This window comes from Urocampus carinirostris, chromosome 4 (assembly GCF_059441175.1).
Source record: "Urocampus carinirostris isolate Australia breed hairy pipefish chromosome 4, RoL_Ucar_1.0, whole genome shotgun sequence".
Taxonomy (NCBI): Eukaryota; Metazoa; Chordata; class Actinopteri; order Syngnathiformes; family Syngnathidae; genus Urocampus; species Urocampus carinirostris.
In genome coordinates, this window is record NC_142352.1 from 20620498 (window position 1) to 20636765 (window position 16268).

The 16268-nt window shown below is 39.0% G+C and overlaps 2 protein-coding genes across 3 annotated transcripts in view; one reads left to right on the plus strand and one right to left on the minus strand.

The window, feature by feature from the left end:
• LOC148367087 (dnaJ homolog subfamily A member 2-like) lies at positions 1–11114 on the minus strand. Its single transcript, XM_088333890.1, has 9 exons — positions 10924–11114; positions 10064–10123; positions 8268–8497; positions 6985–7065; positions 6775–6908; positions 6334–6530; positions 2442–2586; positions 2216–2343; positions 1–652 (listed from the first exon to the last, which is right to left on the minus strand). The coding sequence occupies exons 1-9, from the start codon at positions 10999–11001 to the stop codon at positions 464–466; spliced, it is 1242 nt and encodes a 413-aa protein (XP_088190016.1). The 5' UTR covers positions 11002–11114; the 3' UTR covers positions 1–463.
• LOC148367088 (trans-1,2-dihydrobenzene-1,2-diol dehydrogenase-like) overlaps positions 10864–16268 on the plus strand; it is a 24829-nt gene continuing 19424 nt past the window's right edge. Inside the window, exon 1 of one of the 2 annotated variants that reach the window (XM_088333891.1) lies at positions 10864–12492. The gene's annotated coding sequence lies outside the window, so the exon portion shown is untranslated. The remainder of the gene's footprint in view (positions 12493–16268) is intronic. The other variant, XM_088333892.1, reaches the window with a different exon arrangement.

The following is a 16268-nucleotide window of genomic DNA, read 5'->3' on the forward strand; positions in this document are numbered from 1 at the left end:
TATGATTCTTCAACAATTTATTCAACAACTCAAAACATTTCGAAGTAACTTCACATGACTGCAGTACAAGTGCTGGAACCAAAAGCTTGATCGTTTTTTAGTTCTCGTTTGTACATGCAAATGGTTTCAGCATAGATAGCTATTTTTTTAAGTCACACATTGCTTTTGAATACAAGGCGACACGATGATATAAACGATCTGAGATTAAAAATATAAAGGAAGCGGTGGGTGTTGTGGGGAAAAACGAGTTTACACCTACCGAAATAAACAAAGCTGTATAAAATCAGACACGTTTTAAGAGAAAACAGCTTGGGTGAATGTGTCCTTTCGTTAAATTATTATCAGTTCTATTCAGGAAAAAAAGAAGCAACACACAAACAGGAGACATTCTCGTCCGAGAGGAGGTCACAGCTTTGGTGTCCTGCAGCCGCCTCTTAAATAAAGTCTAATTTTTAGAACCGGGCTACTGGTGAGCGCACTGGACGCCCGGTCCGTGGTGGTTTCCTTCATCATCCGAGCTGTCGTTGTAGGCCTCCCGGCGGCCCCCTGAAGACGAGCCCTGGCTCACGTCGTAGTCCTGAAGATCCACCTCTTCTGTGTCGCCCGTGATTATGGGCGCCTCGGATCGGGACGGGAGCATGTCCTCCAACTCCTGCAAGATGTTTAATTATTTACTTTTTTTTAAATTTAAGCATATCTGTGGTCAGAGCAACAAATGTAGACTAGTAGTAGGATTAAGAAATCATAAACACTCAATATGTAGGGAAATCTAAACACAATCTTAAGAAAATTCAGTTTTAAAACAGAAATGACATCAGAAAATGACAATACAAATAAAACTTAATGGAAACATTTTGTTAACCTCATGCTAAAATAAAAGGGGAAGAGTAATTTCATGCGAGTGCTCGCGGTTTTCTCTTATTCTGGGATGAAAACGGTGAAAGTAAGAAAAAGACAGTTTCAAATAGGGTCCAAATGCAAACCCAAACTCTCCCAAAAAGATGCAATATTGTTCTGTTTGCACTATTTTTACAACTTGGGCCAGTCTCCAAGTGTTACCATGTAAATATTTTTACCTATATATACTGACACTCTTATTTTTCACTTAGGTTTGTATTAGATGTTTAGTGCCATGTCAAATCTCATTGCAAACAATATTCACAAGGTTATCAACAAAAAAGACAATTCCAATCCTAAAACATTTGTGAATACAGCAAAACTAATTTCTAAAATAATTTATTAGAGTATAACGTTAACTTTAAAAAAACAATTGTAAAACAATTTAAAAGAAGAAAAGCACACAGGGAATATATATACACACGTACCTTCTGTGAAATAGAGAGGGTACTTTCTAATCATGTTTGTAATTTTTTTTAGAGCTAATGTATAAAAAAATAAAATAAAACACACTTCTGAATAAACAAATAAAATTGATTCAATTGTATAAAATGTAAGGAAAATGTACATTTCAAAATCGATTTGTTTTTTTAAATTAAAATATATAACTCAGGAAAAATATAATGACAGAAGACCAAATGTACCCATTGAACAATAAAGGAAAAACATCTGGTGAAAAAAAACAACAAATACAATACAATGAAAAGAAAAAGTTATGTCACTTAACCCAACAACCCCCAAAACAGAAAACCAATAATAAAACCAATAAAAAAAAGACACACACACATGTGTGTATATATATATATATATATATATATATATATATATATTTGTTGACAGGTATTCATTGCTTTTGAAAAAAAAATCACATAAATGAACAAGTCTTCGTATTGCCAGTTTAAAAGGGACAGTTTGTATTATTTGACAACTAGATGTCTCTTCATTGTGTCGTGCAACCGAAAAAAAGTTTTGAAATGGACAACAAAGAATATCAATAATGGAGGCACTAAGTGAGCAAATCACGCAAAGCCTCTACTTTTTTTTGCAAAAGGGTTTTGCAAAAGGGTTTTGTTTTTTGGGTACCTGTATCAGCAAGATAGCTGACAATTATGTAGGGGAGGCTTATATTATGTAAAATAAAAATGTCTCGACCTTAGAGCATTTATATTAAAATAATGCACGTTTATAGTTCGATTTTTTTCCATTTCAAATCAATAAAGCTTTTTTTAATTAATAGTTTTTTTCTACCAATATGAAGCACTACATAACACACAGAGTCCTATTGAAACAAACTAAGAAAAAAGACAAGTTTCCATACCGCCAGTTTCTCCGGGCTGATCCAGTTGCTGTTAGGGAACTGCACGTCGAACTTTACATACAAGTCTCCCTTCTCGAAGGGGTTGCGGTACTGCGGCATACCCTCACCTCGCACCAACCTCACCATGCCTGAAAAACAAACGGGGCCACATTGTATAAAGTTGTTTTTCAATGCTACCGGACGCAGAACGGGCTGAAGCGAAAATAGGAACGAGGGGCTTTCCTACCCGGCTCGATGACCTTCCCGACAGGATGCTTGACCACGATCTGTCTGCCATCTAAATGTTTAAGCATGAACTGGAAGCCGCACAGCGCCTCCACTAGGCCAATCTTGTGGTTTATGAAAAGGTCGTTGCCGTCTCGCCGGAAAGTCTGTGTGAAAAAACGTTACTACAGAGGTTGCAAAACCTACACCCAGAGAAACCAAATAATTTCTGGTCCACATCCTAATAAGGGTAGGACAAAACAAAAATCCAATCATTTATATATGATGATTTTATTTTGGGTGATTTAAAAAAAAAAAATCTCTCCGGAATCCATTTCTGTGACGCCATATTCTTCAAAATGTGGGAAAGTAAGTTCATAGTCAAGCTGACGTCAAGTTGAAAGAGTTATTGAATGTTTTTATTTTTTTTACAGTTTTTAAGAGACCCTATGTTTACTTAGCTACTAACTTCCTTTTACTGTTTACCAGTTAGCCCAAGAACTTCAAGAAAAGAGACATTTGTCTGCCGAAATCACTTTAAATGTATTGAGATTTTAAAACTTGAAGAGACGCAATGAGACATGTATCTGCTCTGCTGCTCTATCCACTTTAAGTGTGTTTGTGTTTAAAGTACAGACGCTCCCCTACTTACGTACATTTGAGTTACAAACAACGTTAAATAGAAACATATTTTTCGGGATGTCGAAAAATATCCAGACATTGCTGTAAGTTAGATATTGTATTTATCAAAGTAGAGGACCGTGCTGTAGTGCTTCTTTCTGCGCCGTGGTGCTGTGAGAGGTCACCCAGCATCCACCCCAAAGAAGAAATCCAGCTTTTACTTCCCGGTGTGTGCATACACACTGCACTGTATCTCTAGCACGCTAAGAACTTTGACGTTTTTATTGTTTAATATCTCGTGCATTCGATATGGTTGGTGCAAAGCTTATACAAGAGGCGTGCAGTTTCTTTTGAAATGAAAGTGGAAAGAAAGCTTGATGCGGTTGAGAAAATGGTTGGATCGCTTTCTTTTGGCCACTTTTTACCACGGAGGAGGAAGTCGCCTAACCCTTTTAAAAGTAAAAGTTAAACCTACCTTTATAGTCAAGTCAAGTTTATTTGTATAGCCCTTAATTTCAAAGGGGTTCACAGACCACAGAATGTCAACGCCTAATGAATAGCTTTATTTTTCAGTACTATGCTTTATCATTCAGCCTGCTTTGTAGAGTTACAGAGCATATTATTTGACTAAACGTTTATTTTTCAGTTTCAAAACAATACAAGTTACTCAGACAAGACTTAAACATACTTTCATAAACCTTAAACATACAAAATATAGCACTGAAGCAACTTACGAACAAGTTTGACTTAAGAACGATTGATCGTCTGGAACAGATCTCATTCGTAAGTAGGGCAGCATCGGTAATAGTATTTGTACTCATCTGTGCACCTCATTTTTGCGCCTAATTACTGAAAACTTTAGTCAAAGATCTTTCGACCTGCTACCTCACCTGTGCAGTGTTCCTCAAAATGTTTTAACAGGCTAAAATTCTGCACTGTGGCATTTGTGTTAATAAAAGAAACAAAATGTTAAGTTAATAATGATTTATCGATTAATTTCTGACTTAATTTCTTGATTACATTGCTCTTCTTTATTAAAGTGTTCATTCAGTATTAATATTAAGCCAATATAACGATAACCGTATATAATGCAGATGGGATTTTTTTTGACAGACTAATGTGCGTTGTTTAGACATCATTTATGTTTTTTTTTGACCCAGAAGTGTATGATTTAAGCTGCCCGATTTTTAAGAAAGGAAATGAAAATGAAATCAAAATCAAATTATATCAAATCACAATACTTGTTGAATCGCAATTATAAAGAATCGTGATATAAATCGATAAATCGGCACATTGGTATTGTGACCACAGCACATCGTCCCACCCCTATTATCTAGAACTTTAAAAATAAGAAAAGTAATAATGCCCTCTCGCTATTAAAGTGGAACATTAATGAGATGTAGTTAAAGTGTCCTGAAAGATAGGAGAATAAATCTGGATTGACAGCTTGACCTGCAGTTCTAGTCAGTCAGCATTTGTCTTCTTGAAGGTAAATAACTGAACTAATTGTCATGAAAAGCAGAACGCTTCTGACAGAAGACACAGTTTCAAACATACTGTCATAAAAATGTCTTCCGTTTGTTTGAAATATAATAAAACCGGTCCCTTGTGTTTCTTACAACGCCACGTAGTATTCGAATTGTGTAGCGTATGCCAAAAGTTTAGAACAGCTGGTCTGTTTTTTGTGTCGATCTAGAGGATAGGTATATTAATGAGTACACATTGCTTCGTTTTATACAAATTTTATCCAATTTTATACAAAGCTATGATCTCATCCCATTTATTTGGTACTTAGACCATTTACCTGATATATGGCGTGATATAAATAGATGCATGCAGACAAAGGCACATTTTCAGCAAATCTTTGCACATCATTGAAAGGAACCATTGAAACGGGGAAAAAAGTAATTATGATTAAACATGTGAAATATAACAGTAAAATCATTAGCAACGACTGATTTCTAGAGTTTACAACCTAATTGCAGCTGAGAGCTACGTTCTAGTTACCGAAAGGGTAGCAGTCTAATATGCATTTAGAAAAATAACACTTTCATGTCGTTACGATGATTTGATGTTAACAGGTTTAATTAGAAAAAGGGTTAAAATAGTTAACCACTATAAGGGCACTGGGTAATTTACATGTATTGGTTAAAGGCTAAAATTCAAAACAATTTTAGAAGGATCACTCATGTATTTCAATACACAGATAATGTCAATGGTTTCTCATGCCAGTTAGAAACCAGACATCCTAGAAAAATCACAGATACATCACCGATGAGCTATTTTCGGATCCAGTCCACTGGATACTGAGGTATTCATAGGGGGCCACCTGGTGCCTACAGGCAATAATGTTGGTGACCCCTGTCTTTCAGCATAGCATACGAAAACTTATTTGATATCACCCCTTATCATTCCTGTAAAATTCGCCTAAAATTCCAATCCAAGATGTACCCCGAGTAAATCAAATGCTGCTCTTGAAACGTTGGACAATATGGAAGGTTTTAGGTTAAACTCTGAAATTTTGTCCCTAACTGGAATAACTGCAGGTGCTACCAACATTGCGTAATCCGGGTTGGAACAAAGATATTTTTCTCGCTTAAATTCTTTTGGTCCAATCAAACGCTGCAGATGTAGCAAAGGCATCTTAGCTGGGAAATAGTTTAGACAACAGCATGAAGCCTTACCTGGTACCTTGTCAAACTTGATCACAAACTGAAAAAACAAAATATTGTATTTCAGACATTTTTGTAATGGTAGGTCTAGAAATCCAGAAGTGGCCCTTTAGAGACGACCAGTTAACAGCACTAAAGGTTTTGCAACTGTGTATTTTACTTTGGCCATTTTTTAGACATATAAAGAGAATTTATGAATTTTTGACTTTTAGTCAATCAATGATTGTACACACTTGTATGTAATAATGGAGCGTGAAAATTTATCGCGACAGGCGTTACACAGTTTGATTTTGGGGTCTAATTTGAATGCACAGTGAACAACTTCATGTCATTCTGATCAGAATTTCATTGGCTAACCATTGTGTCAATCATCATTTGAATTGGTTACTATTTGGATATGATCACTTCAGCATGTGTAAATCTTTGAGCCGTATTGCAAAAAAAAAAATAAAAATCCTTTAAACTTCTCATCTTCTGCTCACTGTTAGAGTAACACTGACTTTTTCTGTCAGTCACTGTAACCTAGAGCATTTGCAATAACATTTCCTATGCAAATCACCGTGCCTGTAAAAGCAAAACAAAAAGGAATAGAGACCATGGCGAACAACAACTTACGCCTACCTCATGCTCCTTCTCCTGCAGCACAAGAACGATGTCTCCTGGCTCAATGCCTGGCGCCTGATCTGCCTCGCCGCCAAAAGTGATCTTTTGGCCATGCTTCATGCCTTTGTCCACATGCACCTCAAGGATCTTCACCTCCTTTACCACCTTTTTGCCCTCACACTTTTTACAGCGGTCTTTTTCGCTGATCACCTCGCCTGAAAGTCAAGAATCGGTTGGTGACACAAATTGATTGCAGAGGATTACTTCAATTTAAACTGGACTCTCAAAGTTAGGGACCACTTGTATGACACTTGATAATGAACAGCTATGGAAAATTAGAAGGCAGAGGACTGGAAGCTCAGTCCCTAGACATAGTCACGGGAGGAATATTGCTGACAAACTGAAGAGCCGAATAACAATCTATATCACAAGAGCCCAAAACCTCAAATGCAAACACACCTTCTCCATTGCAATCTGTGCACACAGACTGCATTTGTTGCACCATGCCAGGGGCCAGCTGTCTGATCATGATGCGCATGCCACGTCCTCGGCAAGCGGCACACTTTTGGACGGCACCCGTTTTGCCGCCCTGCCTGCACAAACCACAAAGATACTCAGAAAACCTTTCAGAACGGAACTTAGAAGACACAGATGATCGATGAAACCGACCCGTTACAAGTGCTACACAGAACATTTTTGCTTAGTTGTAGTTTGGTTGTCTTGCCGTTGTAAAGGTCTTCCAGTGATACTCTAAGGGAAACACAAATTTAGACAAAGCAAGCATCAGAAGACAGTGGATATTAACCATAGACATCAACTTACAGACGCTCCCCTACTTATGACCATTTGAGTTACAAAAAACGGTAGAGACGAACATTTTTTTCAAGATGTCGAAAAATATCAATACATTAGTTAGATTTTATATTGTGTGCACCCTTTTACGAGTACAGGACAGTACTGAAGTGCTTATTTCCGCTGCGTGGCGCTGTGAGAGGTCACACAGCGAGCAGAAGAGACTAGCCATTTATTTTGAAAAGAAAGTGGAATAAGAAAACTTGATGCAGTTGAGAAGATAGTTGGATCGCTTTTTTCGGATACTTTCTACTACGAAAGAGGAATTCGCCAAACTCTTGAAGCTCATCTTCCAAAAGTAAGTTAAACTTAACTTATACAAGCCTTAATTATAATTACATAAACCATAAACATAAAACAACATAAAACAAACCAATTAGGCGCACTGCTCTGTCCCTAGAGACATAAATCCATTATTAAACCTTTCCAGTTTTAGGGGCAGGCCACAAAATCAAGTGGACATTTTTATCCCCTTCAACCAAGTGCAGGCTCATTAGCAGCAATAGAACAGTAAATAAAATATTTGTGCATTTTTTGAAGTACATTCAGTGGTTAACTGCAGAGTTTGATACAAAATAACTTAAAGATTCTTAACAGTTTAACAACTAATGTTTGTCGTTTTTAACGTTTTAACAACATTTTTCAGGCTGCATATATTCAATTTTAAATACATTTGTCAGGCAGAGTCTGGCATAAAACTCATGATATTTTGTAGCAAAATACATGCAAATAAAATGCACAATCCGGTCACCAAAAACGAGGAGTCAGACCCGTTTTGTTCAGCTGTCAGCGTCTGTCACCAAGCTGTCGCCATAACACTGTTTTGGTTTAGTTAATTATAGTATGCATAATTGATGTTTACGCCGCCATTTCTGTTTGTCAATGTTGTCACTTGAGAGGCTTTTGTACATGTGTGACTGTCAATAGATTTTAATCATGAAGAGATAACTTGGTCTGTTGGAAAATTTTGTGTGGCGGCAATAGTTCATAATGAATTCCATTGTCGACTATTTCTATTATTAATTTTTGACAACCCTGAAAAAAACGTTGCAGCCCACCCTTCCAAGTGATTATACAAATGTACTTTTGTATATTCTTACTTGAGTGGGTGCACCATGTCCTCGCCTCTCCGCCGGCCGCCATTGCGCGAGCGTCCGCCCTGGCCACCCATAAAGCCGAAAAGGCCGCCATCAAAGATGTGCGAGAAAATGTCCTCCATCCCGGGGCCGCCGCCTCCGCCCTCCCGCAAGCCTTGCTCGCCATAGCGGTCGTAAAGATCCTTCTTCTCAGGGTTGGTCAGCACCTCGTAGGCAAAGCTGATTTCCTTGAACTTAAAGTAACAGGATATTTGGAAGAAGCCCAAGGAAAAAAATGAAACCAAACAAGAAAGGCTCTTTCTAAATGTATCTTATCAATGTAGTTATTTATTTAAATACATAAATAATTTGAATATAGATACAAAACACTGCGTCCTATACCAAACAAAGAGCCTTTTCAGCCTTTAATATGTAATGCCAGACACAAAGTTTGTGTTTCAAGTAATATATGAAAGCCACAGGACAGATGCAAGCATATTGTATGATGTGAATATGAACCCAACAGGCCTTATCTAAATTACGGAACAAAATGGTTTCCCCCGATGATTAGGGATCTAGTATTAGTATTGTCACACACGCCAATGCCCATCAATGCCATGATTTGGCTCATCGGTCGGGATGGTGCTTTACACCGAAAGGACAACGGCCACCAGATGATAAAGGAGCTGTATCTGAGTCTGATCAGGAGGCTTCTCCTGCTACTAGTAACTATTGCAATCTGTACTCTCCATTTCATATGGGGGAGAACTTCAGGGTTTTACCTGTCCTCACGGCCAAAATGCTGCAGTACATAAATAGTGGATTGAACACTTGTATCCATTCATAAATAGTGCCTTTTTTTCTACAGGCAAACCACACACATCACATCAATAGAAGGGATGCAGCAAAGGAGCACACTTGTCACTTTTGGCGCGAACGCAAACGAGCGTGGTAGTTTGTCGATTTTAGTGGGTGAAAGCTAAAGAGTTAAAAGTAGAAACGTTAATTTGCATGATGCATTTCGCGCTTATTATGAATATATGGTTATAAAACTGTTGCATTGTCACAATATGTACTGTACTAAACTCTTGCAATGTCAATTCAAAGAACTCTTCCGTGTGTCCACACATCTTTGTTCTTCTTTGGCTCTCTGCCGCGCTCCCTTAAAGTGCCATGCTAGATTCCTGGGGACGTACTGCAGCTTTGGTGTATGGCCCAATTTTCAACCCGGCAAAATTAAGGATGGTCTTAAAATGTCCCTGTCAATGTTGACAAAAATAATCTGTCAATGATGGAAAAGTGTCGGTTAATATAACCTCTGCAGATACAGAAATAGAAACACGGTAAATGTTTATACAGTCTTGTTTAACTCAGATTTTGTTGTTAGAAAAGACAAGCTTTCATTTGTTTTCACAAAACATCTCTCCTCCTCCCAAGTCCTCACAAATAAAATGTTAGGTTTGTTTCTGTCTCGTTCCTACAAATCAAGGTCATTGGTCTAGTTCAGGATCTTTCTTGCAGTAATACACAGGGGCCTGGGTCGGCCTTGATTTTTTTTAAGCCTTCTTACCTCTAATGCACAAAAGATGCGAAATTCAAATACCGATATGCCGTGTGAGCACTGAATGATGACACTTTATAAGAATCAAGATCTACTTTATTTGTCAACAATTAACATATTTTGATGAATGTGGTGGAGTGGTGTACCACATGACAAAGCTTGTAGCCAAATAAGGTCCTATATAATATTGTCTTGAGAAACAAAATGCTATCAAAAAAAAAAAATCTCTCCCTTGTAAGTGCCCCTTGTAAATTTTTACCTTGTCACCAGCGTTTGGGTTCTTGTCTGGATGATACTCTTTGGCCAGTTTCCTGTAAGCCTGAGGAGGCAGATAGCACAAAACTAATCATTATCTCTCCACCAGCAGGAGGTATTTGCATGCACTGATGTTGCCGTATATACTGATGACGTAACGCAAATGGTACACGTAAAGGCAGATTTTAGTCTCAAAACTTTAGCTTATTCTTTCAAAATGGCGGATCAATGTTTGCGAAACCTTGGTAATGGATGTGTAGGTGAAACTAAGGCTTCGATATGGTGAATTGAATACAAAATAACTTAACGATCATGGATACAATAGTTTTGTCCAGTACTATGAAGTAACTGCTCCAATCTTAGGACATAAAAGGAAATTTACGAGCTCTGAGTAGATCCTTTACGACCGAATTGAGATTCAGTTGTCTACTACACTCAATGAATCATCGTAATGAATACAAATGATTTCATTATTTCCTATATATTTTAACATGTGTGAGCTTAGCGAACCAAATAGTTTAAACCAAGAGACTTGACACCTGTACATGTTGCAGTAGGGGAGGTCAAGCGCTGAATACCTAAAACAATTATGCAAAATTCTCGGTTCCAGTTTGAATTAGGGTTTGTTCATTACGTCTGCGAATGAAACCAGCAAGCTCTGAGAGTTTATCACATTTCCACAGGCAACGTCATACGCAGACGACGATGATGTAGGCCAGTTAGCATTCTGCGCTAATATTAGCATAGCAGGCTAACGACGTACTTCCTGCTTACATTTTACCCCGGGCGCTCGTCGAAGACAGGCGGGGCGTGGGATGCGGTTTTCTGGCGTTAACTCGAGAATACCCGTAGAACGCTCCCTACCTTCTTGAGTTCGTTTTCGGAAGACGACGGTGACACGCCGAGGATATCGTAGAGTTTTGTGTCGGCAACATTAGCCATGACTGAGGCGGAAGATGTTGCTCTCGGCGAGGAGGCGGACGGACAAAAGATACGACGCCGGCTGGAAAATGTTAGGCTTGCCTTCCGCACCTTCACTTCCGGTGGGGTTGACAGCGAGGATTGTCCGCTAGCGTCCTCCTCTGCCAGATAACTGACATTACAGCTACGATAGAACAACACAACGTCGTTGTGTGATAAACATTATTTCTGTACAGTACTTAATCTACTAAGAATGTATTTTAAAGATTCCTTTCGGTAAACCAACGATACATCCAACAACGATTTATCCATTGGAAAAACCATCCCGTTTTGGGGGGTGCTCAAGCACCCTCAAACCCTTTTTTAAGCAACCCCGAATTCAACCCAAGCACCCCTAAAAATTCTAGCATTTAATTTTTTTGAAGAGTTAGGTTTTAAATATTAAAATTTACCGTTTACCAAATTATTCGAATTAGTTATCTGACTCCATTAACCAAACACAACCTACATTCACTTAACAATGCACGCTTGTTTCTTGATGGAAAAGATGGACAAGAGACCGGCATTTCCACACTGGGGTAGATTTAATCTCTTAAACATTTTAACTAAGTGAATTCCATCGAATATGGCCGAATTAGTGTCGATCGAGTCTCTGTCAAGCCTCCTCTCTCGATTTTCTGCTTGTCTTCTCGGCCCACGTTTTTCCGCAAGCTGGTGTGACGGTTCCTCCCATGGGAGCACCAGGAAAGCCCCCATGTGGGCCCCACCACCCCGCCTCGATATCTGGAAAAACTCAAAACAGCAGAGCGTTTATCAAAACAATGCCTGCCGTCCTTCGTCAGAGTCCTCTTATCAACAGAACCAGACAAAACATTCCGCATTCGGATCAGCATGACCTGTCATTGAACTTAAGCCTACTCGGTAAAAATCTTCATTGCACTCAATAAATGTAACTTGTATTCAATCGTATAAAATATTTTATTGTCCAATGTATAAAATCCTTCAGAAGGAAGGTGCTTAGTTTGAGGTGTCCTTAAATAGTAAATGCCCAACTGAGTAAAAAAAAAAAACCCTAGGCGTTATTTTTCATTGGGCCTATCTGCTTTTAACATGCCTGTACCAGGCCGTTTCGGGCGGAACAAACCCCCCAAAAGATAATAAAAAGAATAGTTTATTCGAGGGCTTGGAGTGATGCCATGCACTTTCGTGAAAATCATATGTTACTCTGCCGCCATCTCCTGTTAAAGTCATGATTGAAGCTTTAAGTTTTCCAATGCCGTACTCCACTTTTAATAAAGGACAGGATAGGCTTAAATATGATGAAAATGCTAGATTTTCCAAGGGAGACAAAAAAAAATATTTTAACAGCACGACGTTGGAAATACAGTACTCCACTGTCTTGAAATGGTTCAGTCCATTTGATTTCTAGCACCGCTCCTCTTTGGCTCGGCTGGTGTCACTTGCGGCATAACGGCGGACTCCGGCGGAATCTGGAGGCTTCGGTGTATTACGGTGAGAGTATGTTATAATGCAGTTATGGTGAACAACTATTTTACCACCCAATACCATGACTTGGTTATCATCCCCTTTTTTTTGTAAAAAAAACCCACCATGTTCAGATGAGAGTCTACTACCCATAGTAACAATAAAGAAATACACAAAAACCCCACCTGATCTATTTCTATATGGTGAAACAGTGTTAAATGATCCTAAATCGCTTAAAATTATTTAAATTATTATTTTTTTTAACCAGCTAGACACTCTGAGGGCTGAGCACCCCCAACGCTCTGCACTTATAATCGCCCCTGCATTTATCATTTGCATATTTAAAAAACGATTACTCTTTATTAAACCATTGAGGGACGATTTAGAGAAGAGGCGGGCATCTATTTGGAGTCACCAGGGGGCCGCATTGAGTTGAAAAATGGCCAAAGGACCTATCCTGGAGAAGTATCCAATTGTTTCATTTATGGATAAATATAAACCTAGACATCTAATATTAAACATATTTTGAAATATATTACTCCAATCAAATTGGTTTGAATACGCTCACAATTAAATCCAAATGATACACTAGGTCCCTGAATAACGCAAAAAAAATGTGATTTAGTTTTGTAGTATTACTGTAGTTGTATTGTATTTAGTATTTTTGGGAGAATTTCTGCAGGCGGATTCTTTCAGCATTTCTGTCATACTGTTGTGGAATTACTTTAGTTTGATTTTTGGAGTATTTTCGTAGTATTTCCGAAGTAGTAATCTTTACTATTTTTATAGTAGTATTTTGTAGTACAGTATATACATAGTATTGTTTTTTATTATTCCTCTATTATTTCTATAGTAGAATCTAGTAGTATTATCTGTAGTAAATTTGTAGTATTACAGTAGTTGGAATTTTGTAGTATTTCTGTCGTTATATTTCTGTAGTGGTTTTTTCTTGTATTTCTGCTGTAGTATTTCTGTCGTAGTATTTTTGTGATATTTCTGTAGTATTTTTGTAGTATTTCCATAGTATTGTTATAGTATATCTGTTGTACTTCTGTATTATTACTGTGGTGATATTTTTGTAGTATTTCTGTCATAATATTTCTGTAGTATTTTTAAAGTATTACAATAGCAGAATTTTTGTAGTATTTCGGGAGATGTATTTCCATAGTAGTATTTTAAGTATTTTTAAGTATTTCCATAATAATATTTTTGTAGTATTTTGAAGTATTTCCAAAACAGTATTTTTTGAAGTATTTTGTAGAATGTTTGAAGTAGTCAATAGTAGTATTTATGTAGTATTTCTTTAGTATTTTTGTACAATGTTATATTATATTATTACTGTAGCAGTATTTTTGTTGTATTTAGGTGGCATTTTCTTTTCAAAATGAAAACAAAATGATGTATTAGGTCCCTGTTTTCAAGCACTAAATTTGATGTTTACTTTTGTAACAACACAACACATACAAACATTTGACTTTGGACTAAGACAATGTCTGACAATCTCTAACCTCGGACTGCCAGGGGTCAGTAGCACTTTGAAAAATGTTGGGATTCTTTCAGGTCGGGCTAACAGGGGTGAGTCAGACTTAGACAATATTTGGAAATGTCTAAAGTCGAGCTTGAGTTTGGGTTTATATTGGAGCAAGGGTTAGGGTTTTGTTTTGAGATAGGGTTAAAGCTGTAGGTAGAGCTATGGTTATGGTTTTGGTTGGAGCTAGGGTAAGAGGGATGGGATTTTAGGGGCCGGTCACACAGACATTTGCGGCTGAATCACGGCTAAAATTTTGCGTTTTTTTTTTGCCCATGGTTGCCCGCGTTGGAAAATGCGCAAAATTGGCCAACCCGCTGTTCATTCGTGGTATGCCCGCAAAACAGACGCCGGCGACTGTTCCGCTTCCTCATCCCGTAATTTCTGCGTCATTTTCTCGTGTGGACCACGGGTATAAAAGCTCCCGAGCCGGTGTTGTGCCCAAATCCGACTCCTACGCAACACCCCCACGCCCCCACCCCCTAGCGTGAACGCGCATTCTGCTGCGATCGCTTTGCATTGACGTTGGTGACTTTTTCATCCGCGTTAACAAACGCATTTTGTAGAATACGATCGCACTTTATTGTTTAAATAAACGCGTTATATAGACTAGGATCTCCCAATTGTTATAATTAGCTCGCTTTATTGTTTTAATAAGCGTTTTATATAGAATACGATCGCTTTTGTTGGAAGCGCAGCAGAATGCGCGTTCACACGAGGGGGGGAAGATTTACCGTTCGATTACGTTCACAACAAAAACAAAGACGGAATGGTTTAAGTTGTATTACATTCCCAACAAATGCAAGACAAAGTGGTTTTGGTTATATGTTCGCCATTACATTCCCTAAAAGTGAGATAAAACGAGGTAAAAGTGGTTGTAGTAGCGAGGGGATGCAAATCTCGGCAGGGATGCATTTCTCGGATAACACCGGGCTTTAGAAATCATAACCGCTCAAGACACAGTCCCGTGAAGATCAAGATTTCAAGCTACGGCATCATTTTTATTTTATTATCTTGAAAAGAAATGTCAAGAAATAAAAATGGATTAAGACGAGGTCACTACGCTGACGGGGATCCATGTTCACCCCCTTGACGTCTCGAGCACAACTGACGTGTGCTCAGCAAATCGCGCTGTATATATGCGGAGAAAGGCGTTTGACTGTCACACGCGTAACACGCTAATTTCACGTAATAACACCACGATACAGGCGCAGAACATGCTATTACCATGCTCCACCCACGATTACCCGCTGAGATTTCCCGTCCTACCCATGTGTAACCACGCCCTGGCCGCGGCCAGAGCACGTCGTTCCGCGTCATTTCCGCGTCATTACCTCGTGTTGATCACGTGTGCGGCACGCGGTTTAACACGTGCTCAAACTTTTGAGCAGCTCAAAACTTTTTCGCGCGGCCAACCGCGTGTGAATTTCCGACCGCGAGTAAAGCACTGCTGTATCTCGTCTATATGGCGGTCTCAAAACGTCCAACAGCGCCCAACAGCGTCTGCTTCACGGCCAGAAATTCCTGGAAGTGGTTCAGCCTCGATACGCTCGTGAAAGGCTGTGTACCCTCGCTCTGAAGAATTGAGCAGCGCAAAACTTCGCGCTGCCACCTGCGCGCAAATTTCCGACCGCGTGTTAAGCACTGCTGTATCTCGTCTGTATGGCGATCTCCAAGCATTCAATAGCGTCCGCCTCACAGGCAGAAATTTCTGGCCGTGATTCAGCCGCAAATGTCTGTGTGACCGGCCCCTTAGCCCCAATCTAAGTGTTTTTGTGTGTGTGGAAGGTAAGATGCTTGCCTTACATAAATAAGGTTGCGGTTTCAAACCCTTGTCAATCAGATTTTTATATCTTATTTAGGGTTGGAGTCAGAATCCTGAGAAAATGCTTGCCTTACATAAGCAAACCGAAACTCCCGAACCTAATATATGTGCAGGCTTGACTGGGCATCAACCCGACAACCTTGTCATGATGACTCATTACATTCACCTGTGCCCGCTTTTTTGGTGCCAGCTGCTGCTGGCTACCTGATTGGTTCCCCGTCGTACTTAGGCTCAGTCCTTTCACTCGCTTGTTGTCAGTCCGACAGTGAACCTCTGTTTTCACAAGGCAAGCATTTTTGACTCTGACTGCTGTCTGTCCCGTTTTGTCACCGTTTTCCACTCATCCGTTCCTGTTTTCCCTGTTTGGCTCCTGCCAAGACCCGTTTTTTAACCCCGACCACGTTTTGATCTCCCGCCCCGGCTAACAACACATTTTTTTTAACCCCGACC